The 24,753-nt window shown below is 47.4% G+C and overlaps 2 protein-coding genes across 2 annotated transcripts; one reads left to right on the forward strand and one right to left on the reverse strand.

Moving 5' to 3' along the window:
• The first annotated feature begins 894 nt into the window (after positions 1–894).
• Positions 895–7,272, forward strand: EXOSC1 (exosome component 1). Its single transcript, XM_015415927.1, has 8 exons — positions 895–1,053; positions 3,086–3,201; positions 3,381–3,455; positions 4,049–4,137; positions 5,935–5,968; positions 6,328–6,378; positions 6,485–6,569; positions 6,926–7,272. The coding sequence occupies exons 1-8, from the start codon at positions 1,026–1,028 to the stop codon at positions 7,030–7,032; spliced, it is 585 nt and encodes a 194-aa protein (XP_015271413.1). The 5' UTR covers positions 895–1,025; the 3' UTR covers positions 7,033–7,272.
• A 3,969-nt stretch (positions 7,273–11,241) lies between these two features.
• On the reverse strand, positions 11,242–17,499 carry PGAM1 (phosphoglycerate mutase 1). Its single transcript, XM_015415907.1, has 4 exons — positions 17,252–17,499; positions 13,911–14,185; positions 12,367–12,547; positions 11,242–12,232 (listed from the first exon to the last, which is right to left on the reverse strand). The coding sequence occupies exons 1-4, from the start codon at positions 17,391–17,393 to the stop codon at positions 12,063–12,065; spliced, it is 768 nt and encodes a 255-aa protein (XP_015271393.1). The 5' UTR covers positions 17,394–17,499; the 3' UTR covers positions 11,242–12,062.
• Between the last annotated feature and the right edge of the window lie 7,254 nt (positions 17,500–24,753).

Genomic DNA, 24,753 nt, shown 5'->3' on the forward strand with positions numbered 1-24,753 from the left:
GCAGATGGCAGCACAGAAAATCTTCACCAGTGGAAGAACATTAATAACTGAGAGATGCTCATCAGACCTGCGTGGGTGAAAATCAGAATGCACTTTGTAGTGGGAGACCTCCCTGAGGGACATTTTAGTCATTCTGTATGAAAAAAGGTCAGCCAACGTTGTAATGCCACCCTTGTCTGAAGCTCCAGCTTCTCTACTCCGATTCGTGGACATGACACAACCCGGATAACGGTTACTGAGAGGGTATTTGGGGTGGGGGAGGGAAGTCGGGGCATACCCTCCACCAACCTTTTCAGACTGTCTATAAACCCAGAACCATCGAAACTTTACATTCCACGGAGGTCCATTGAAACACGCACGCTGAGGGTATAGTCTCAGAATAGCAGAAGAAGAAGGAACTAGGCAACGTCTGCGGGAGCGAAGGGGACCGACATCCAGTTGTGTCTCACAACACAACGCACAACGGCATCCACAGAAACGCTGGAAAGGGGGGGGGGGGGGGGGGGGAGACAACAGTATCTCAGCAAATAGCAATAGGCTGTGCCCCTAACAGCAATGGAGAAAGGGAGTACCCCGGTAAGGGGAAAGGACGGTCTCTTTCAAAGCATGCCGGGCTAAAGGCGACTTACCCCAGTATGCACCGCAGGGACACAGCGTGAGAAGGATCCGTTTCTCACCCGACGCCTCCATTCTCTGAGACGAGACAAACGGCTCTCCGGTCACCGCATCCACCCAGACATCTCTTATCCTGGTCACCCTTATCCAAAGCTTATCGCGCATGCACTCCCCCGAATGGAACTACAAATCCCATCGGGTATCGCGCGACTCGGTCATGCTTTCTCCCTCTAGCGTTACTTTTTCTCAGTCAGTTGACTCAAACAACAGGAAAAAGTGTGTGGGGAGAGTCACGTGACAGAAGGACTAACTAACGATGTGGGTGCCTACAGCTGCCCCGAGTGGTAGGAGGTCTGATTGAGGAGGAAGTGGGCGCTGTAGCCTCGGTTTCCGTCGTCCCTGACTGCAGCATGGCTCCGGCGCGGTTTTGCGTTCCTGGTGGGTGAATGGCGGCAAATGTGTACGGGGTTGTGGGGAGGAAGGCTGAGGTGGGCCTTTAGACCGAATGAGAGTCGGACATCCTTCAGGGGATTCTGCCGGAGAGAGAGCGCGTCTTGCGCAGAACAGCCGCAGTTTAGGTTAGAATGGGAGATGGGCTAGTAGTGAGTGGAGAGATCCTCTCGCGTAGGCGCGAAGTGCTTTAGGAAGGGGATTAAACAGCGGAAAGAAATAGGTTGCTGACCGGGGGCGGGGAAAGAACTAAAAGAAGGCAAGGCAAGACACGCGGAGAGCTGTAAATCTTTCTAACTCGGGTCGGTAATCCTGGGAATAATCAGGAACCCGGGTGAAAGAGATGCGGGCCTTGGGGTGACGCTTCTGTGCCTTCTGGCAATAAAGGAGAACTGTAGTGCTTTGCAGTTGTTGTACCTCCTTTTATTCGTAGTTCCAGAGGGTTTTACCCTGTTGTAGGAGAGTACAATAAATATCAGATCTAAAGACGGATGAAATATGGAACCAATTAACAACTGTAAGTGGTGGGATATGTGAGATGTTAGCACTTATGATTAGTCTGGAATCGAGGCTCCTTTGTTCAGTGAGTGTGAAGATACAGTCTTGAATTTGTGAATTAATTCTAATTCAGCACTTTGGGCTTAGATCTTCCCAGTGAAATTATTTTGAAGGTGAACAATAACCTTTAGATCAGCCACAATATGGTTAATCTGTGCCGCCCACTTCTTTCTGAGCCTTTAAAAAAAAGTTAGATTGTGTCTGTTTATTTTTTTACATAGGAATTGTCCCTGTTGTCCCATATAAAGAGACATTGTGGATACCTGATGGCATGTATTCAATTGAAGGATGTGCCCAAGGTGGTATGGCTGATGTTATTAGCATGGCTGTAATATTGCCTGAGTATATATGGGGACAAAACTGGCATCTAGATTTATTGCTGGGTTTGATTCCTGTGTTTGAGTCTCTGTTAGGCTTTCCATAGCTCTTGATGAAAAGCTGTTTTGGGTTAACAAGGAAAGTTTTGCCACCCAAACGGGAGAATATCATTTTCCAGGACGATGCTTTGGACTGGTTTATGTTGTGAGCTGTAGGTGACAATCAGTGGTGTTCTATTACTTCTCCTTTGGGCCTGTAGTGTAGCAGGGTAGTTCTGAGAATAGTATGGCTTTGTTGATCTGCTTTTTTACTTTATTGAATGGATATTGTAAATGCCTGTTGTAAACCCTTCAGGTGTAAATCTCTGTCTGAGGGATTGGAGCAAATGAGATTGTAATGTAGTGGTTGGTTATAGGCAATGGATTGTTTTATATGCTCCAGGTAATAACTGGAGACATGCAGGCATATGTGGTAGACAATGGATTTTCAGTATAAAGTGGTGTTCTTGTGTCAATTGCATAGTTATTTAGGGGTGTCCAGAAAATGTACCTGTTCCATGGAGGTGTCCATGCTCAAGTTGGTGGATTGAAAGTTGTTGATGTCCTGTTGAAATCTCTTCATCTTCTTCAGGAGCTGCTCTAGCCTCTCCCATAGATGGTGAGCAGGCTGTCCCCCCCCCCCCCACGCTCTGTGAGACCTAAGACAAGGAGGAAGATCAGCCATACACCACTGAAGGGAGTGCTGGTGCTTTTGGTATTTTCCTAGTGATGAGAAGCCTTCCCTACTTCCATTGCAAAGATTGGAGGGGGGGTAGGTGAGAAATAGCACTTTACAAATATCTTCCTCTGATGTATCTGAACATGCAGAATAATGCAATAGGAGCCTTGCCAGATCTGGGACACTTAGGCTAGTTCTGCTTCTACTATGTTCTACTTTGCACCGGCTTCACCTGTTTCATTTACTGTGGCTTTTAAATAGTTTATGGTGAATACTATATAGGCCAGACTTCACAAAGCTGTTTCAATTCCTTCAACACATTATGTTTCGCCAGATACCTTCTGGAAGGGTCTGGGCACACAGTCTATCACAGACAGGCAGACTTGGAGTTCCAGCACTGACTTCACCTTTGTATTGTATTCCCCAGGAGAGAGACTCTGCAGCTTAGAGGAAGGAACCCCTGGCAGTGGCACCTACACTCGTCATGGCTCTATATTTGCCTCTCTGGCAGGTTGTTTCATGAAGAAAAGTGAGAATGGCATGGTAAAAATGAAGCGAATTGGGAGCAGTTGGGTTGGATATGCTCAATGTTTTAATTCGTGAGTGGGGCAAGAATCAGTGTGTGGTCTTCTGGAAATCCAAAGCTGGCTTGTTGTTCTAGCAGACAGCTTGATGCAATGCAACCAGTGGATAACAGTCCAGTTTTCTGTGCTTTTTTACAGCTGCCTGTGGTCTCTGTAATGAGGGATGTAGATTCTCAACTTCTACCTGATGTTGGGGCCACAGTGACATGCAAGGTAATCCTGGCAGATCTTGCTAGACAAGATAGAATTGTCCTTAATGTCCTAAGAAGTGAACAGACCAATGTTCCCTCTAAGCTGTGGAGTCTTGTGAGCAAAAATTCTACTTCTCGAGCTACTGGCATTAAAGTTGTGAGTGAGCGATGTGGCTACTGCATCAATTAGTTTGCTCTGGAGCCATCCGTCCTGAGCTAAAACAAAAAGGTGTGAGCCGGAGGCTAAACAACTGTGAGCTAGCTCACACTAACTCGGCTTAGAGGGAACACTGGAACAGACTAGAAAATCTTGAGTGCTGCAAACCTGATTGTTGTGTATGGGCAGTGTTTTGTTGTGTTCTATTCATACACAGGCTTTCAGACTATTTCCATGAGTCCCTGAGTTTCTTCTCTAACAGGCTAAGTGGGTCCTGGCAGGCATCTGTCCTCAGCAGATGGGGAGGGGGTGCAGGAAAAAGAGGAAAGATGCTAAGCAGTAAGATATGGCACGTGTTCCTTCTACAGAGTGTGTCATGTCCTAAATTGACTGTTCTTGATTTGCTTAACCTGAAAGTCATCTTGAACAGCCTTTCTCTTTCTTACCCTTCTTCCCAGGTTTGCAGCATTAATTCACGTTTCGCAAAAGTCCACATCTTGTACGTCAGCTCTACACCACTGAAATCCCCATTCCGTGGAACAATACGGTAGGAAGAGATTTTGGCAAGGGGAGATTAGGCTTCTATCTCCCTTATACATAAAAGCCAGATGTTGGTGGCACTTCTCTAGAACATTCCACACGCTCCGGAACTGGTTGGCGCCCTGGTGTGTCACTCAGAATATGTCCCTATCCACTGGCTGCATTGCTTGAGTCACGCCTCCAACATTCTAAACAGTTTGCTGATCCTCTCCCCCCCCCCCAGCCAGTCAGAACACAGAGGTTATTAGCATGTGCAGCCTCATTGGCCTTTGGCTCAGAACACAGAGGTCATTTGCATATGCGACAATGCTTTTGCCTCTAACATTCTAAACAGTTTGCTGTTCTGAGGTAAAATGTGTCCAGTCTCCAGGTGATCAGAATTACAACTGCTTTCCAGATAACAGAGATCAGTTTCCCTGCAGAAAATGGTGGGCTCTGTATCCTTATATGCTGTTGAGGTAGCCCCCATATGACAGCCAATGTGACGTAGCAGTCAGATGATTAGCTGGGAAGGAGATAGGGTTGCCAACTCCAGGTGGGAAATTCCTGGCGATGTGAGGGATGGAGCCTGGAGAGAGTGAGGTTTCAGGAGATGTGGGACCTCAGACAGGTACAAAGCCATAGACCCCACCCTCCAAACCAACCATTCCCTTCTGTGAAACCATCGTTGTCAATCTCCAGGTGAGGGCTGGAGATCACTCAAAATTACAGCTGTTCTTTAGGTAGCAGAGATCAGTTCCTCTGGAGAAAATGGTGGACTCAGTGTCATTATACCCTGCTGAGGTCGCCACAGCAAATTGACACTGAGTGTCCATGGCTGGGGCACCCGCCCAGAGCCTCTTTCCAGAGGCCATTGTATTTATTTCCACAACGGAACTTTTTCCTAGTCTCTTTTAAAGACCATTGTTTTATTCTCACCCTTTGCATTTGAGTGCTAATGAACATAAAGGGAACAGTGATTTTTTTACTTTCAGTACCTGCCAGCAGTTCATGGTTTACTTTAGGAGCCCCAAATATTGCTGAACCTGTAGGCACTTTTGACATTTTGAAAAACAGAGGTGCCAGCACAAAATAGCTGCCTTGAAGGCTGGGGCCAATGACAATATGTTCAGAGGTTCCAACCCAAGCATCCTAGTGTGGTAAAGGTAAAGGTTTCCCTTGCTCGAAAGTCAGTCGAATCCGACTCTAGGGGGCGGTGCTCATCTCCGTTTCCAAGCCGAAGAGCCAGCACTGTCCAAAGACGTTTCTGTGGTCATATGGCTGGCATGACTAAACGCCGAGATGCATGGAATGCTGTTACCTTCCCACTGAAGCGGTACCTATTTTTACTTGCAGTTTCTTGCTTTTGAACTGCTAGGTTGGCAGGAGCTGGGGCCAGAGACGGGAGCACATGGTGCTAGGGTCTTGAACTCCCAAACTACAGACCTTCCGGTCTGCAGCTCAGCATCTTAACCTCTGAGCCACCGCGGCCCCATACTATGATAGAAACATGCAAAAGTGATGCCTCCTGGCCTCTTCTGCCACATTTCCTGCTGCAGTGAGTTGGCGAAAAGCCAGGATTGGCACTTTGTTCTGGGGAAGAAAGAAGTGGGTGCCCATAAACACATAGGAGGGAAGCATGTTGCCCATACACACCAAGCTGGGGATCACCGGTTTACTTGATCCAGAGCAAGTTTACCTATTAAGTTAGCTAACCCTTCCTTCTAAAGCAAGCTAATCACATTACAATCAGTTCACTTATAGAGTTGGACAGCAGGCAGAAAAGGGGATGGCAAGGGTAAGGTCTCAATGTCTCCCTTTACAGGAGAGAAGATATCCGAGCTACAGAGAAAGACAAGGTCAGTGGAATAAACATCTCAATTACAGCATATGATGAGTGCACTAATGCAAACAGGGCCAAGAGTGTTTCTTTCTGACACTAATACACGTTTTATTAATTTATTAGAACATCTATCACCTGTCTTACCCTCTCCCCCAAATTATGTTTGAAGTATGGATAATTTCTTAATGAAAACCCAAACCATGTGGAATAACAGGCTGTTCAGCCATTCTTGAGAGTATCTTAGCACAATTTCTTTGAAATGTTTCTTCATGCATAGTGTAGGCTTGCTTCCATGTACATTCCCTGTGATGTAAGCCCCTTGGACTAGTCATACAACTTTGTTTACCTTGTCTTTCTTTCCCACAACACTGGCAGGTAGAGGTTTACAAGAGTTTCCGCCCAGGAGACATCGTTCTGGCCAAAGTTGTATCCTTTTTCTGTTGTTTCTTTGATGCTCAGCTTAAGAATCTTTAACTCCTAGCTGGAGTGAAAGCCTTCAAGCAGTTTTCTTTAACCTAGCCTGTGGGACTAGATCTCATTGGGGGATGCACAATCCAACTACTTGCTGACAACAGCAGAAAATGAGCTAGGTGTAGTGGTGGCTCATAGTGAAGCCGGTAAGAACAGTTTGATTCCACACAGATTGAAATGTATTGCGCTTGCTGACGTCTTCCAGGCCACAACCTTTTGAGCCCATGGATAAGTAGGAAGCACTCTGCCTGCCCTAATAACATGACTATCACCATTGGTAGGAAGAATAGAATAAGATGAAGTAAATACAAGGAAGTATGATACTCTTATGATAATGAGACAGGTGTAGTGTTTTGAGAGCTTTGCAGAAACAGAGCAGCTAAATTTCCCTCAAGGTAGCATGAGCTGCAGCCGGAATTGGTAATAGGGTATCTTAACTAGTAGAGGACTCGTGCTTTTGCGGGAGAGGTATGTATTATAACACTTTTTGTTTTGATCTTAGGAGTACAGATGGTGCCCATCAGCTGGTGTGAAATGCAGTGTCCTAGTACACATGCCAAGGAACTGCGCAAGGTAGCCCGGGTGCAGCCTCAGTTTCTGCAGACCTAAATAGTACCTACCCCAAGATGTACAACAGGTGTTGGGAAAACTTAACTCAGGGTAGAGAGAGATGAGGGACACTGGAAAGGAAACTGTCCTCTGAGCTACTGCTGAGTGTACAAGACAGCAATGAAACTCCCATGTACACTTTTGCCTCTGGAATGACCTGGGAGAAAAAGAACCTTAACTACTCTTGTTCACTTCATTTTATGTCCTAATTGTCACTGTTTTATAAGCCAATAAACTGTTTTCCTCGGTGTCTGTACTTTCATGGTTTAAATGTTAGGGCCCTAGTAATTCCTGGCACCATGGCAATGTAAATGGATGTGGCGGCTTGTGTTTCTTCCTCCTTTAGCTGTAGTGTCTCATGAAGATCTCTCCAGAGGAAGCTGAACTTGGTACTTCAGCCTGAACCTGTGTTGTAATGTTCATAACCTCTGCTGTAGTTTCCAGTTTCCTATTGCAGTAGTGCTTGGAACAGAATTGCATCTAGGAACATCAACCTGGAATGTACTAATGGACTATTTGCATAGCCCATTTTCCAAAGGTTTTAGGTTGGGCAAGACTGTCTGACATGTTCTGTATCTAGATATGGATAGCAGAAGTTCTGAAATGGGTATCTGTGGACTCTCCTTAATCCCCGGGGATAATAGGAGAATCTATTGTCTGTATGACCTTTAATCACATAAGAGCCCTACTGGCTCAGACCAGTGATCCATCTAGTTCAGCATCCTGTCTCACACAGTGGCCACAGTTCCTCTGGCAGTCCAACAGCAAGGCATACAAGCCAGGGCCTTCCCCTGATGTTGCCTCCTGGCACTGGGATTCAGAGGTTGACTGCCTTTGAACATGGAGGTTCTCCTTAGTCACCAAGGGTAATAGCCAGTGATAGTCCTATCCTCCATGAATCTGTCTAATCTCCTTTTAAAGCTGTAAACACTTGTGGCCATCACTACATCCTCTTGTAGTAAGTTCCACTTTGCAATCACTTGCTGTGTAAGGAAGTATTTCTTTTTGTCTGTTATGAATCTACTTCCCATCAACTTCATTGGATGCCCTTGAGCTCTTAATATTTTGTGTGTAATTTTATAAAACTCTCATCATGTCCCTCCTTAGTCTTCTCTTTTCTAAACCAAAAAGTTCTGGATTCTTCAGCCTTTCCTCATAGGGCAAGTGCTCCAACCCCATAATCATCTTGGTTGCCCTCTTCTGCACTTTTCCAGCTTTGCAATGTCTATTTGGAGAGGATGACAATAGCAAACGGCTACGACTTCATGGCACTTTCCATCTTGTCCTTTCTGAGATACGGTCGGTGACCAGAACTGCACAAATGTGGCCATATCATAGATCTATACAGGGCTATTATAATACTAGGAGTAAGGCCCACTGTGGGAAGAAATACAAGCAGCTCTAGAAGGAAGCTCCAGGTGCGTGTCCCAACTGTGGCTGGTGGGGTGGCAGAGAGAAGGGGAAAATAGAGGGAGGCAAGCTGTGTTTATTTCCTTCTGCTTAGCTATAAGGCAGGACTGTCTCAAGTCATTTTGCTGCCCCAAGTGGGTAGTATGGGAGGACAGCCTCATGGTAACAGGTATGGTTCCCTCCACCCCTGACATATGTTGATTTGGGGTTATGCAGTGGCAGCTAAGGTAGAAAAGAAAACCTTCTGGGTTCCAAGGGTCTGGAAAGCGGTTCCATAGCCAGTTACAGCGTTGCCAGCTCTGGGTTGGGAAATACCTGTAGATTTGAGGGGTAGAGCCTGGGGAGGGCAGGCTTTGGGGTGTGGAGGGACCTCAGCAGGGTATAATTCCATAGAGTCTATTGCCCAAAGCAGCCATAATCTCCAGGAGAACTGATCTTGGAGATCTCCAGGTGCTGCCTGGAGGCTGGCAATACTAAGGGGAGGGCCAGACCTGTAGATTTGAGGGGTAGAGCCTGGGGAGGGCAAGGTTTGGGGTGCGGAGGGACCTCAGCAGGGTATAATTTCATAGAGTCCATTGCCCAAAGCAGCCATAATCTCCAGGAGAACTGATCTTGGAGATCTCCAGGTGCTGCCTGGAGGCTGGCAATACTAAGGGGAGGGCCAGACCTGTAGATTTGAGGGGTAGAGCCTGGGGAGGGCAAGGTTTGGGGTGCGGAGGGACCTCAGCAGGGTATAATTTCATAGAGTCCATTGCCCAAAGCAGCCATAATCTCCAGGAGAACTGATCTTGGAGATCTCCAGGTGCTGCCTGGAGGCTGGCAATACTAAGGGGAGGGCCAGACCTGTAGATTTGAGGGGTAGAGCCTGGAGATGGCAGGGTTTGAGGTACAGAGGGACTTCAGCAGGGTATAATGCAATAGTCCACTTCCCAAAGCAGCCATTGTAATAGCTGGGAATTTTTTTGTAGGGGAAATGATGTGATGTGGCTGGGGAACACAGTGATTTCTGGGAGTTTTCCAGGCCCCACAGGGAGATTGGCAACTCCAGTGACTGTTGAAGAGAAAATTGGGATATGTATTTTGGCAACTCCAGTGACCGTTGAAGGGAAAATTGGGATATGTATTTTACCTCAGGACACATTCAATTACTCGCAACAGCAAACTGTTTAGAATGTTAGAGGCAAAGGGCTATCAGGCCACATATGCAAATGACCTCTGTGTTCCGACTGGCTATTGGAGGGAGAGGAACAGCAAACTTTAGAATATTGGAGGCGAGAGCACCCAGTGGATAGGGACAGCTTCTGAGTGACAGGTCAGAAGATCTAGCATGCAGTAGTAAATGCCATAACTATCCCCTTAGCTTGTCTGCATTTCCCTCCCTCTGCTAATGACCATGTATCATAAGTATTGCAATACAGCTACAAGGTAGACTGAACTGTCACTATGAAATGGAAATAAGGGAAATAGGGCAGCTCCTATGATGGGTTCATGATCACACCACTTTTTTTTAATATAAAGATTTTATTGTTTTTCCATTACTACACCAGTGCTACAGGGTTAGGGGAGTGGAACACTAATACACTACAATTCTACTAGGAAATGGGGGAGTGGAGCTAACAGGTGGCACGATCTGGATTACATGGCTTTTTAACTAAATCACCAACTACTACTAAGATAACATTGTAAATAAAAGTTTAAGAATAAAAATTAGCTTTCAATATCGTTTTACCAAAAACTGCTGTGGGTCGTGTGGAACGTTCAGAAAAATCACACCAAAAGAGAATTATATATAAGGAGAGAAAGCCATTTTATTTTCAGTCCCTTTTCTAATAATTCCCAGCACAGTTTGCCCTTTTCACTGCTGCTGTAGCAGCACACTGGGTAGAGGAGGGAAATAGTTTTCCCACAGCACCTAAAGTTAAGAGAACAGCCAGATACATTACTAGATAATCTAGCACTTTACAAATATGTTTCCTGCAATCCAGGTTGGAGATTCTTTGGATACTTGCAAGAAGTATCTTCAGTTGTTCTAAATGTTCATGTTACATGACTGCAACAGTTCTCTGTAGTTATAAGTGTAGTATTATCACAATGTATCATGCCCTTTCCTACCAAGAAGGTAGCTGCCCTCTTGCATTGAGGTGCAACCCAAGATAGAACAGCATAATTAAAACAAGGGGCTTCCCCCCCCCCCCTGAACTGCATCATTTAATTATTTTGTAGTAAGATTAAGCAGTTTTATAGTACAGAAGCAGTTAGGGCATTCAAAAAATTGTAGTAGTTATAATTCAGGATTTAACAGCTGAGAACTCATTGTTGTGTTTTGGAGATGTACAGCAGTAAAATGTGGGACTGTCTACATAGATACTGGTCTGTTCACAGACTAAAAAAGCACTTTCTAGCAAAAATGAATCTTATCTGGTAAGATTCATCAGTATCCAGGGAAGGACATTTTCAGTGGCCTCCCCTAAATTCTGGGACTTCTTGTAGAGGCAAGTATAATACCATCTCTGCAGGGTGTCCAGACTAAGATGAAGTTGTTTCTATTCCAGGAGGCCTTTCAGCTGATTGAACATGGAATGGTGTTTAGTGGTTATATTTTAAAATTAAATTAAGTATAGTTTTAAGTAAGAGTATGCTCTTCCTCCCAGTAGAGTTGTCTGTGGGTTGTTTCTTAACAAAGGAGTGGTAACTAGCTGGCTACTCTGCTGGTCTGCGGTGAATCTCAATATTTACAGTATTTGCTCAGATGCAAGTTGTTTTCCCCCCACAGGTATGCCATCAAAAAGTGACACAGACACAGCAGATATTGCACATAATTCCTTTATTTTACTGAGACTAGGGCAAATTCAGCCATTGTACAGTGACGTGAGCTCCAGTGCAGACCCACCCTATGGCAGGTTGGGATACCACAGGGATTGTGGGGCTGAGAAGCAATACAGAATGATACACAGTATCTGGGCTTACTGGCACTACATAGCAAGATTATGGGACTACATCTGAAGATTCCAGGGTGGGTGCTCATACCTTCCCTAGCCTGATCCCATCCTAACGGTTTGATGGCAATAGAATATCTTGGCAATTGTTACTTAACACGGAACCAAATAACAGTTCCAGGGACAATTCAAAATATGATATGGCCCTTCAATGACACAAGACAAAGCCGCAACAGAAGTGTGGTCTTTGCATCACCACTGTGCTCTGAAGCATCCCTGCCCTTAAAATCAGAGCAGTGAATGGCCAAATCGTCAAGCAACACTTAAAACCAAGTAATTTTTAATGACAGCAGCTGCATTAAGTGGCATAAAGGTGGGAAAGTTCTCTTGGAAATGCCAGAGGTTCTAGTGCCTTCATCTGAGGAGCACTGTAGTCCCTTGCCCATGGACTGACAAGATGCAATTCCGGAGCCCCTGGTGGACCACATCCCTATGGTTATCTCTCCAGAACCTACTGGGAAGGAATGAATGTGGAAGGAAATTGGTCCTAAAGGAAGGGATATGGTCCCAAGAAACTCTACCTCCTTTGGCTCTTTGAACCCCATTCCTCTGGCTGTGGCAGATGTGTGCTGGGAAGGAAAAGGAATGAGGAGGGGGATCTTCTACTGCTTGCCTACCCCACCCTCACTTCTTAGCCTTGCCCTGGGATGCCACTGCTTCCATGGCCTTGCGGACAGTCTCCTCATCACCTAGGAACTGCATGGGTTTGATGGGCTTCAGGTTTTTGTCCAGCTCATAGACTATGGGGATTCCAGTGGGCAAATTGAGTTCCATGATCTCTGCCTCAGACATTCCTGCAAGAAAAAAAGATGAATCATTCCAGGAGCTTGGCTTTATTACCCCTCCCAAGAACTGTTACAAGGTGCCTGGGTACATCAGCCTTTCTGACAGTTTGCCATGAGACTTGAACAGGCTTGTGCAAACTCACCTTCTAGATGTTTGACAATGCCACGGAGGCTGTTGCCATGGGCAGCAATGAGCACACGCTTGCCCTCCTTGATCTGGGGAACAATTTCCTCATTCCAGAAGGGAAGGGCACGAGCAATGGTATCTTTCAGGCTCTCACATGTAGGCAACTGATCTTCAGTGAGGTCAGCATAGCGACGATCCTGCAGACAAATGTGCAGTGGCACTCATTAGACTTTGCTCCTGCTTTTTGGAGTCTGTCAAAGCCATCTGCTGAGCTATACCTAAGGAAAACCCTCATCTCGGAAACTGCTCTAGTTGATCTTTTGGGCTGTGCTACAGTGCAGTCCAGCAGTGCCCATGCTCACAAATTGCCTGCTGTACTTCACAACTTAGAACAGGCATTTTACTGCTGCCCTTGCAAAAGCTTCCCTATTCCTACTGTGGTCCCTGGCCCTTCACACCAACACTGCTTTTATTTAACACTAGGATGCTCATCAGTAGATCATTTGCTGCATAGGCTTTCTCCCACTGTGATCACGGTGTAATACAAAGCTATGAATATTACTTTGGCCTTCCTGAGCCTCAAATATTTTTCCTTTAGGAGACTGTGCCCATTTAAGAGTGCATACCCAGGCTCACTTACAGTGCCTCTTTAGTAGTAGAACTATATGGTAAAAGTGAATGTTTTTTTTTCCATTGCCATTCTGATCTAAACATTTTAATAATAGAACAATATACTACTAGTTTGTTCATATTAATCTAGAATACAATATTGTATAGGGCTTATAAAATTTTGTATAGGGCACCCTGACCTGACTAGCCCAGGCAAGCCCGATCTCATCAGATCTTGGAAGCTAAGCAGGGTTGACTCTGGCAAGTACTTGGATGGGAGACCACTTTGAAATACCAGAGGCAGGGGCAGGCTTTATTCAGCCACCTCTCTGAATATCCGCCAGGCCCCTAGTAGGGATCAGTCACCAGAGGTCACCATGAGTTCCAAGTGCGCACACACACACGCTCTTTTACACACACACATGAAAAATACATTAAAAAACCCAACAAAATCTTGTATAGGGCTTATGGTTTGGCCATTTCCATGATTAAGTCATTAACAAACATGCTGTATAGGCGGAAGTCTCTACCTTTGCTTCCGAAGAACCTTGACTGCCATCATCATGCAGTACAAATATCCATGAAAGGACACAACATCAATGATTAATGGCACAGAAGGACCACCTCTTTTCCTTAGTAAGCAGGTCCTGTTACATTTACACAACACACCAACCACATCGCATGCCAGACCTGCAATCAGCAAGGTCAACTGTAGGGCTTCCAAAAACTACAGGCCTAGTGAGAGTTATTCATGGGCAAGAGCTAAGCAATGGGAGAAAATGAATGAAATTAGCCCAGTGGACTCCATCGCCATTGCAAGGGAATGCGCAAAACAACGATAGCATGAAGTTACATCCTGGTCGCCATTTCAAAAGAATCTTTTGAAACATACACACAACAAAAGAAGCCCCACCTCCATACAGAGTTACAGTAAGGACCTTTCCAGCTCACCTTGCTGATAATGCTGTAGAAAGGATGGTCAGGCTCCATTGGAGGTGGTGGAATGTCAAAAGAACGCCTCCAGATCTTCACCTGGGCCTCTCCATGTTTAGCAGCAGTCTCAGCTTTATTAAGGCCTGTTAGGCCGCCATAGTGCCTCTCATTGAGACGCCAGGTCCTTATGACAGGCAGCCACATTTGATCAATAGCATCCAGTACAGTCCAGAGGGTACGAATTGCCCTCTTCTGCACAGATGTGAAGCAGATGTCAAACTCATAGCTAGCATCTAGAACGAGAAAAATTACAACATTCAATCATTTGATTTTTAACCCCATCCCAGAGACACAGGGTATTTTTTTGCATATCTTTATTTATATCCTACTTATCTCTCCAGTGGTATCTGAAAGTAGCTAAGAAAAAAATATCTCCCCTCCCCTTTCACAACTAGCACCCTGCAAGATAGGTTTGTGCTAGCAGTCCACCCCAGACTCTTCAGTTAACCTCAGGATTTTTGGCTCCCTAAATATTTGGAATAGGAGTCTGCTGTGGAAGTTCCACATCTGCACATTCAATGTTTCACTGTCCAATGTAGGGTGGAGAAGTCACCTAACTGCTCTGTGAGTTAACCAATATTGTGAAGTTGTGCATCATTGTCTCCAAGCTTCCAGTGATGAAACTAACAAGCCCAGCAAAACAGCTGAGAACCCCCCCCCCCCCGCCATGCAGCACACAAGGCCATACCATAGCTCAGCCAGATCATGTCTGCAGATTACGCAGCAACTCAGTGAAGCAGAAAGCTGTGATGCTTATATAACCATCATGTGTGTGGGAGGGGTGCCCTTAGTAGCAGCCATGCTCTCCCCTGCAAAAGGAAATAACCAGTCATCCCTCTCTTAAGAGACTTTCTTGTAGAGCAGAACTAACAATTTTGTTCCTTGTAATCCCTTCTACAAGAAATGTGGCAAACTGCTTGTTCTCATGTGCCCTATCACCCCACTCTGTACAGAAGTGCCAGATGTTGCGCTGGAGGCAGGAACTGCGCAAGGCAGAGAAGCGCAGTGGACTGTGCAGGCACCAGGCACTTATGATCTCATTCCTGATCCCCTTTAAGAACACACCTGCATTAATCGATACTGTCCCCTTCTAGGACTTGTTAATCTTGGTTTAAGATCAGTTTAGCCCCCCTCCCCAAACACCAGAAGCAAAACAGGAAGGTTTGGTGACTGTGCACCAGCAGAAGACACACTGGCACTAGCTGTTTTCTGCAACCGTCTTCCCCTGACTTCCTAAAGCAAGAACTGTGCCCAGCCTCCCTCTCCCTTGCACAGCACCACAGAATGACTCAGCTTCTGCTACATCTCCCCAGCAAAGGCTCAGCCAGATCATGGGGACACCCAGGGCAGGCCTGATGTTTTTCGGCGCTCTAGGCTAAACTAGCCCCCCCCCCCCCAGGCGAGGCTGCCTTGTGGCGCCCCACCTTCACCTTGTGTCACTCCCGGGGGCCATTTGCAGAAGCCAAGCTTGGCGCCCCCCACCGCGGTCTGGAAGTTTGGCCTTGGTGGGAAGTGGAGAGGCCACATCTGAGCAGGACCCGCCGCTCCCACCGGCCAAGTGCGTCTTTGGAGGGCCATCTGCACACATGGCCCTCCCTCTCCGGGCACTTCGTGGCATGGGGGCCAGGCCGGCTGGAACCCGGCCCGGGGAGGGGGGCCTTCAGAGCAGGGCCGGCGGGGGACAGACAAGCCAAACGTTGGGTGAAGCAGAGGGGTGGGCTTGGGGGGAGGGGGGCCACACGCACCGTGGGAAAAACTTCGAGCAGAGGATGGAGGGGGCGGCTGGCAGAGGAACAAAGGCAAGGGGGGAAGGGCGCCTTCTGATGGGGGCTTTTGGCGGCGGGGGGGGTGCAGTTTGGCACCCCTAAGGGTCGGCCCGCTCTAGGTGAACGCCTAGTTTGACTAGTGAGCAAGCCAGCCCTGGGGACACCTCATGGGATGGAGGGAGAGGGAAGCATGCTCAGCTGCTTCTTAAGCAAGAACATCTCAAACCATATTAGGCTATGGCTGGACTTCTTCTTTGGAGACAATGAGGACATTGTATGGTTCAGGCAGAAACAATGCCCCATTGGGGAGACAGGAAAGTGGAGAGATAGGAAAGTGACCTACCCAAGATTATTACCAGACAGTGGCACAGCTTCAGAACACACCTAGAGGCTATCACTGATCTTCATACAGAAAGAAATAGGCCATGCTGGTTACTTAAGCAACCGAGGAAGAGACAACATGCAATGCATCTCCACAACCACCCAGTCTTACTTCCTGGAGGAATGAGATGGTAAACTACATCAAAAACCAAAGCAGGGCCTATTATGCTCAGACCCACCCATTCAGCACCAGCCATTTCAGACAAACAAGCATAAATCGTTGAAAGGGGAGGTGGCCAGGTCTCAGTACCAGGCATGGAACAGGACAACTAGATTTGTTTCAGAATAGTAAGTAGTTGAAAGATCTTTAAAACTGGTTTGAACTCCATTTATTTTGATTTATAAGCTCAAAATTAGCAGATAATGGCAATCCTTGATTCATGATTTACTAAGTACAGCATTGTATTTTATTTCAATCTTCAATAAACAGTTAAAAATGAAAAGGAAAAAAAAGAATAGTGAGTGCCAGGCACATCGCACCTGCCGGGGTGGGGGGAAAGGCACTCGCTGCTTTGCTATTTCTTCCTTCACAGAGGGATTCTGCTATTCAGATCAGATTTCGAGTCTGACCCGCAGCAAGAGGGTTATTGGGTAAGAGCCTGGGTGTTCGCTCTCCCTGGCCTATCATGCGGTTGCCCTCTTCCACCTCAGAACTCCGGGAACTTCCCCAAATCGTCACCCACAAAATGTGCAAGCAGCAAGAAGAGAGAGCATCATCCCCAACGAAACTGGTTTCTATCGACCAATGCCTGAACCCCATGCGCTCTTACTAGAGTGAACAAGCCTCATTACATTCAATGGGATTTACTTCAGAGTAAGCAAGGGCAGGCCAGGGCTCTTATATCCCAATTCCCGAGCAAGGGCAATGGAAGACCCCCAGGTAGCCCACTACTCCCATTGCACGGAGCGCGGAGAAAGAAGAGAAAGCCACCACGTGGTTGAAAAAGAATAAAGGAAAGTCTCGTTCCGGAGCCACCATACCCCAGTGGCCCCTGAGCACGCACTACTCATCAGAGCTTGCATGCAACCTCCATCCACCCACAAGCTGGCATCAGCCCTCGGTCAGGTCGTGTCGTCGTCGTCCCCCACCCCCGGGCATCGCGCAGCAGCAGCTAACCCTGCGAGCATCTCCCCCTCCCGCCCCTCCTTCACCTCTCAGCGCCTCTCCGCCGCGCTGTGCCTCTTCTTGGCCCGCCGGGCTCAAGTCCGCGTCGTACCAGCCACTGAACCGGTTCTCGAGGTTCCAGGTGCTCTCGCCGTGCCGAACGAGAACGAGCCTGTACGCAGCCGCCATGCCGGAAACGAATCAGGTCAGAAGAGGAGGTAGAGAGAGGGCGAGACGGCTTTCTCACCGCGCTAAGGGGACAGAAGCAGCCGCTCAAGGCGCATGCGTCGAAAGCACAGCCTTCACACGAGTCCACTACGCAGGCGTCCACGGCTTCCGAGCCCCTCCCGCCGTGTACGAAGCCTGGCATAATGCGCATGCCCACAATGCCTCGTAGCCAGCCAGGTCCAGAATCGGTACGTGCGCTCTCTAAGAGGATCGGTGGAGGTTTTGCGCGTGCGTTGAGGAGTAAGTGTTTGACCCCCTTCTTCGGGCACGGCGCTCACGGAGCTCACGCGAAGGGCAACGTGACCTTCATCCACTATGATGTCACCGGTGCAGGCGCGCCGTGCTTGGAGAATGAGCCCCCCCCATTGCTGAGCTGTGGCCCGATCGATCTCATGAATACAACAAGCTGATGGTTTCCAAGACCCAAGTTGATGGACCATCGATCCATCTAGCTCAGTATTGTCTGCTCTAATTGGCAGTGGCTGTCCAGGATCCCTGGAGCCGAAAGATCTTTCTTAGCTGCTTCTGCTGCCTGAAAACCTTTAACTGTCCGTGCCAAAGGCTTTCCCTTCACAAGCTGCTCCGCCACAGAAACATGGGCTGCCTCTGCCCCAAATATACATTTGTAATAAATCAGTCTTGCCAGCAGTGTGAAGAGTTCATATCCTCTGGTGTCATCTGGATGGAAGCAAAGGAATTATGGAGAATTGCAACCTATAACATGAGTGTTTCACTAGTTTTTCTTTAATGTGAATAAGTGATACGCTTCAGCATCTGGATAGGAAAGGAATCCTACAATGGTGCCTGCTGGATTTGGCAGGGTCACTATTCATATTAAAAGGAGAGCCTGCAAGAAAATGAATTTTTATGGTGAACATAATATATAAGAGGTGCTCTGCTGGATCAGATCAGTGGTCCAGCATCTAGTCCAGCATCATATTTCACATAGTGGCCAACCAACTGCCCAGAAGGCCAATAACAGGGTGTAGAGGTCAAGGCCTCTACCAGCACCGGCATGTAGAGTTTTTTCTGGATGTGGATGTGCTATAAAAGCACAAGTAGGAGGCATGTAGGAAGGTGGCTCCTGACCTATTCAATATTTTTGGTACTCTAAGGCAGGGGTTGCCAACATTTTCTTTCATGAGAGCTGCTTCTGAACAATATTCCAAGCCACTCTCCCCACCACCACCAGCATGCTACCAAAGCTTTGTTCTGTCCTGGGAACATGAGCTACAATTGAATCTATCAGCTAAAAAGCACAGAGAAAAATCCTATGAAGAGCTTTACAAAAAAGCCTAGAACACATATTTGTACCATCTTCTGGGTTTTCTAGCAGATAACCAGGGCCGGCCCGAGGGGAGGCTGTGCCCTAGGTGAGGCTGCAGGCCGCAGGTGCCAACCTAGAGACCGCCCCACTGGAAACCCAGCAAGAGGCCCTGGATGGGGGGGCGGGCCCTGGATGGGGGCGCTGAAGTTCGCCTCCCCCCCTCGCCAAAAGCCAGCGCCAATCTCCGAGGCTCCCCTCCGCGGCCCTCCCGCCTGTCTGGACCCTCTCCAGTGACCCATGGCCGGCGGGGAAAGGCGCCGGCAGAGCGGGCGCATGAAGAGGGGAGCCTGCGCCGGGGCCGCGCTTGCTGCCGCCTGCCGGGGGAGCCAAGGCCGCCGGAGCTGCTGCAGGCACCGCCATGCAGGAAGTAAGCGTGCCCTGCAGAAAGAAAGTGCCGCGGCCTCAAGTTTGCACACTGGGGGGGGGGAGGATTATGTGAATGATTCTCGGCGGAAGCGGTGGAGAGATCACGGACTCCAGGGGCCAAGCGATGGTGGCATTTCCCCTCCCCCGGGGCAGCCTGCCGTTTGCATGGGCCCCGGAGGGGACCGCCGTCGCCCAAGTTTCCCAGAGGGTAGCTGGTGGTGGAACTCCAGGTTCCGGGAATGATTCACACAATTCCCCCCCAGTGCGCAATGTTCTGCAGGGGAAAACTTGTAAAAACTTGTACAGCAGACCATCCCTCCAGACTGTGTCATAAGTGGCAGTCAGATCGATGAAAACTGCTGATGTCTTAAGACACTTCTGATATCCTGCCTCAATGAAAGGTGTTAAGCTGAGAACCTGGTCTTCACAACTATAATGGAGTCTAAATCCTGCTTGCTGTATAGGGACATGTTCATTAATTCTGTCACTGATTCTCCTCAGGATTAGCCTCTTGAGAAGTTTATAACAGGAGCTCAGAAAGGAAATAGGTCTGTAATTTTCTGCCATAAGTTTTGGTTTTCCAGGTTTCAGAACAGCAACTATCTTTCTTGAATACCCTTGGGAGTCTTCCTGTTTTAATGATGTGAGAAATTTTGCGAGCCACTTCTTAGTGAACGTACTGCTGTTGATCAGAAACTCATTATGGAAGCAGTCAAAGCTGGTGCTTTTCTGCTCTTGATGTCCTTTAGTGCCTTGGAAATCTCATCAGCACTGAAAGCCCCTAACAGCTTGCAGTCTTCAAGAGAAGAAGAGAAGAGATTGGATTTATACCCCGCCCTTCACTTGGAGTCTCAGAGCGGCTTACAAACTCCTTTCCCTTCCCCTCCCCACAACAGACACCCTGTGAGGTGGGCGGGGCTGAGAGAACTCTTGACAGAAACTGCCCTTTTTCAAGGACAGCTGTGCCAGAGCTTGTGACTGACCCAAGGTCACATCAGCAGGTGCAAGTGGAGGAGTGGGGAATCAAACCCAGTTCTCCCAGATTAGAGTCCGCGCACTTAACAACTACACCAAACTGGCTCTCTTCAAGGCAGGTGCATTTCAACATCCAGAGTTCTTTTAAAATCCTGCTTGTAAAATTTGATCCTTTGGAGCCAGTTTGTTGTAGTGGTTAGGATCGTGGACTTTAATCTGAGAGAACCGAGTTTGATTCCCCACTCCTCCACATGCAGCTACTGGTGTGACCTTGGGTCAATCACAAGATCTCTCAGAGCTATTCTCTCAAGAGCAGTCCTCGAAAGAGCTCTCTGAGCCCTGCCTACCTCACAGGTTGTCTGTTGTGGGGAGGGGAAGAGGAAGGAGATTGTAAGCCGCTCTGAGACTCCTTCGGGTAGTGAAGGGTGGGGTATAAATCCAATCCTCTTCCTCCTGCTGATAGGGATATCAGTCAGGCAGCTACCTGGTTTGATGTTACCTCTGGATTTCCTTGGAGCACACGTGGGCTTGCACCTAGGTTTTTCACTAGGTTCCGGGCTTTCCTACTGGAATGGAATTTGCAGTTGCTTCTGTCCATTTTTGTCTGTGTGCAGCATCGAGTTCATGAGTAGTTCATCTGCTACTTCTGGGTCTTTGCTGTTGAGGAAATTTTGATGCAGCCTCTCACTCTGATCGCTCCAACCTGGAATATATTCTTTCCGATATCCTTGAGGAATGTGCCTTTGGGCCATAGATATAACAGCTCCAACAAACTGGTGGTAGTTATTATGTGTTGGAGGGACCCATCCAAGACATCTATTCAGATCTTCACCAAAACCTTTCTAATTCTTCCTCTTAAAGTTCCATCATGATCTTGGAAAAGATCTGAAAACTGGTATTTGGATTCCTAGCTCAAGGTTTACAGGTTGATGCTGACTGTGTGGGAAAGCCTCAAGAACATGTCTTGATATAGGCAAGGGCTGACTTCTCCAGTCAGATGAAACAAATGTTAAATCAGGGTTAGGCTCTCTATTCCATGCCACTGATCTGAAGGTGCCTCTGTCTTTAGCATCAAAAACGAGATGCAAGCTGTGTTCTTCAGCTCTGTCTACAAGTGCCTCACCGTTTTTATCATTAACCAAGTATCTCTGATTTCCATGGTGGCTGTTAAAGTCACTGGCATACACAGAAGAATGAGGGTAGTTTGATAGGACATGTGCTAGCCATGAAACTGCAGGAGGTTTGTAAACGCTGAAAACATATACTTCCTCAAATTTTACAATTGTGTGGCTGTCATTGTAGATGTTGGTCAATACCAGCTTCACATCCGTTGGAACTGAGTGATGTGTATTCCAGAGTAACTGTCTTTATTTCTGTAATGCAAAGGTACCCTCATCTCTATTCCGTGAGATCTTAACACAGTGCGGTAATTAATATAATGGAATGCTAGATACAGGCACTGATTAAAGAAATGAGTGTACTAAGTTTTAAATAAATAACAATAAAGTCTTAAGAACACATTGGGATTTCAGGTGGACCTATGTAGGATTGTTCACAAAACAAATTTCAGCAGAACATTTACAAACCTTACAATTCCAAGGACACTTTCCTGGAAGTAAGCCTCACTGAATAAAATAGCACCTACTTCAGAGTACACCTGTTTAGGATTACTTACTAAGCTAGGGAAAATAATATATTAATAAAACAACACTATTGTTATTATTTAGTTCATTTATACTCCACCTTTCTGGCCAGATGGGGACCCAAAGTAGCTCACATCATTCTCCTCTCCTCAATTTTATGCTGACAATAACCCAGTGAGGTGGGTTAGGCTGAGAGAAAGTAACTGGCCCATGGTCACCCCACAAGCTTCCATAGCACCAGTGGGGAATCAAACCAGGATTTTCCAAATACTAGAGGGACACTCACACTGATTCAAATTAACATCTCCTACCCTCATATATATCTTGTTTTGGTACAGTAACCTTTCTATTTCTCTCATATTTGTATCTAAAACTGTTCCTGGCTGTTTTGATCAAGTCTTTCTACCCTTTATTTTTGTAATAAAAGTTTCCCTTTGTCTTCTCTTCAACTCTCTCATTGCTCAACTGCCCCAACAAACTCCCCCAACTTGGTATTTTCAATCTTCCACCAATCAGGCATGCCACTACCAGCCTGACCAATCACGGGCCAGCCAAGTATCAACCAACCCCCTTCCTAAATTCAGGCCTCTACTCTATGAACACTTCCTTGGGAATAAGCACCACTAAATACTTCTGAGTAGACTTCCTTAGGGTTGCTGCCTCACTCTTTCAAGTGGTTTGTTTCCTGTTCCTGAATAACTAAAGCCCTCATTTGGTTACAAACTTTAGCCCTTCAACTTTCCATTTCTCATAGAACAGAACACACCATATTCCGTCTTCGAGAAGGGAGAAAGGAGCCTTTCTAGATGATTAAGTTTACCTCATTCACCAGTCCAGATTGTGTTTCTACCTTTTGTGAGCCACATATGGATCCACAGGAGGAGATTTGTGTGTGCTCCCTCTCTCTTTGTATCCTCAGTTTATGTGACACTTTGTGCATCTCATCTGACAAAGTGAGCTCTGGCTCACAAAAGCTTCTACCATAATAAATTGGCTAGTCTTTAAAAGACATAGAAAGACTGACTCAGGCCCCAGTCTCATGGGCCGGATAATGCAGGGGGGGGGGGGGGGGGGGGCGTGCCTATTTGCACCGTCGCAGTTTGATCTGCGATTATGCGTTCAGACGCGATGGCGGCTTCCTCCTTTGGCCAGGATAACGGGGGAGAAAGCTGCGCGCCGCTGCAATCACACCGGGGGAATCCGCATGCAGCCCGAGGCAAACCATTTGCTAGTAGGTCGTCCCAGGTACTTTTTTATTGTGCATCTTTGGCGGGACACCACGGGAGCGCTACACCTCCCAGAAGTTCTGGTGTGATCACGCCAGAAAACTCCGCGGGAGAATCGTGCCTTCAGCGTGGCAAATGTGACCAGGGCCTCAATAAAGGAAGCTAGGGCCTTCAGTTTGCAAGCCCTGACTGTAATAGATACCCACTTGCAGCCAGTTCATTTGGGAAGGGCGGTTGGAGAGAGGGAGAGATAGACAGAGACCATCCTTATATGGGGAAGGAAAGAAATCAACGAAGAGCAGACTTCCTCCGGAAGGACGGAACCATGGTCAAGATGAAAGCCCTCAACTGTAACCAGTCTAAGGCAGAATGGATCTTTTCCGGACTACAGTCAGAGTGGATGACCATCATCCCATCTGGGGGAAGGAATCTTGTAAAGGCTGACAACTGAGACATTTGGATGTGGCTCCTTCCAGAGTCTTTCTGATGGGCCCTCACCTCCACCTTGGCCTCAAGCCAAAACACCCTCTCTGGCTTGGTTGATGGCACAACACTGGCCTCACTTGCCCTTGCATGAGTGGGGTGTCTTGTACCGCTTTATATGGCCATGCTGAACATCACTTTCATGGCCGCCCCAACTTCTCGAAGCACCCAGTGGTGGCCAAGTAGCACATCAGGCCTCACAAACATATATTGCTGTTCAATATTTTGATTCATGCATCATTCTAACGGCAGCAATTCCTACCTTTGACACCTATGAAAGACCCTTACCCAGAAAAGACACGCTCCCATAGATCTCCTGCATGACTTCCCTGTAGAGAGCTTTCTGGCTCAGATCCGGCAGGGCCCACTCTGCCACAGTGAAATACACGGCCACCTCCTCAAAAGAAAATGGAGATTGAAAAGAAAAAGCAGAGATCAGGGATCATGCCAGGCAGGGACTACACACTCGGCGGGGGTATTTCGTGAGGGTGCAGGATGTAGAGCTTGGTATGTGTAAAAGCAGTGCTGTTCAGAGCCTCTCTTCCTCAGAAAGCGGGAGGAAAACTGTCCCTGAGAAAGAAGTGTGGGCCCTGGCTATCCCCTGTTCATCCCCCCTACCTGGATCAGAGGTCGAGCAGCCGTTTCCACTTCTCTGAAAAGAAAACTACTTGATAACGTCTCTTCGCTGCCTGCAAGGGAGACAAAATTGGAAGGAGGGATTTTAGCCATAAATTCCTATTTGTTTGTTTGTTTGTCTCAATCCTGCTTACACATCCCCACTCCCTGGTTTCTGAAACCTTGTCTTCTTTACACTTAAGCAAATTTGTAATAACTTTTAGTAAACTGTGGGAGTGGTGGAAGAGAAGCGCCAGGTCTCCATGAGCCTCGGGAGGTTATAAATGCTGCCGACACATTTCAGACTTCTGTGAGACTTGGAATGTGCCCTGAAGCGCTAACGGTTGCAGCATACCTGCTGGATCAGACCAAAAGCCCAGGCATGATCTTCTCACACCTGCTGGGCCTTCTTACCCATCCTGGAGTCCAGAACGATAGGAGGAAAAGAGGTGACCAGAAATCACATGGCATGATACGTTGTCATCACATCCAGCCCTAAACCCGTGTGATTTTATCGCAATAGCTGATCTTCTGGGAACTCTAGCAACGAATGTGTTTCCAGAGCGTCTGCTGATGCTCTGACTTCACATCCAGGTATTTGGCTGGACAAGGCCACCACCCCGGGGCTCAGGGAGGTGGGGGGACGTTTCGCGCCGCCCCCCCCCCCCCCGCGGGCTGGGCGGGAA

The sequence above is a fragment of the Gekko japonicus genome, unplaced genomic scaffold (assembly GCF_001447785.1).
Source record: "Gekko japonicus isolate JY-2015 unplaced genomic scaffold, Gekko_japonicus_V1.1 scaffold59, whole genome shotgun sequence".
NCBI classification, from domain to species: Eukaryota; Metazoa; Chordata; class Lepidosauria; order Squamata; family Gekkonidae; genus Gekko; species Gekko japonicus.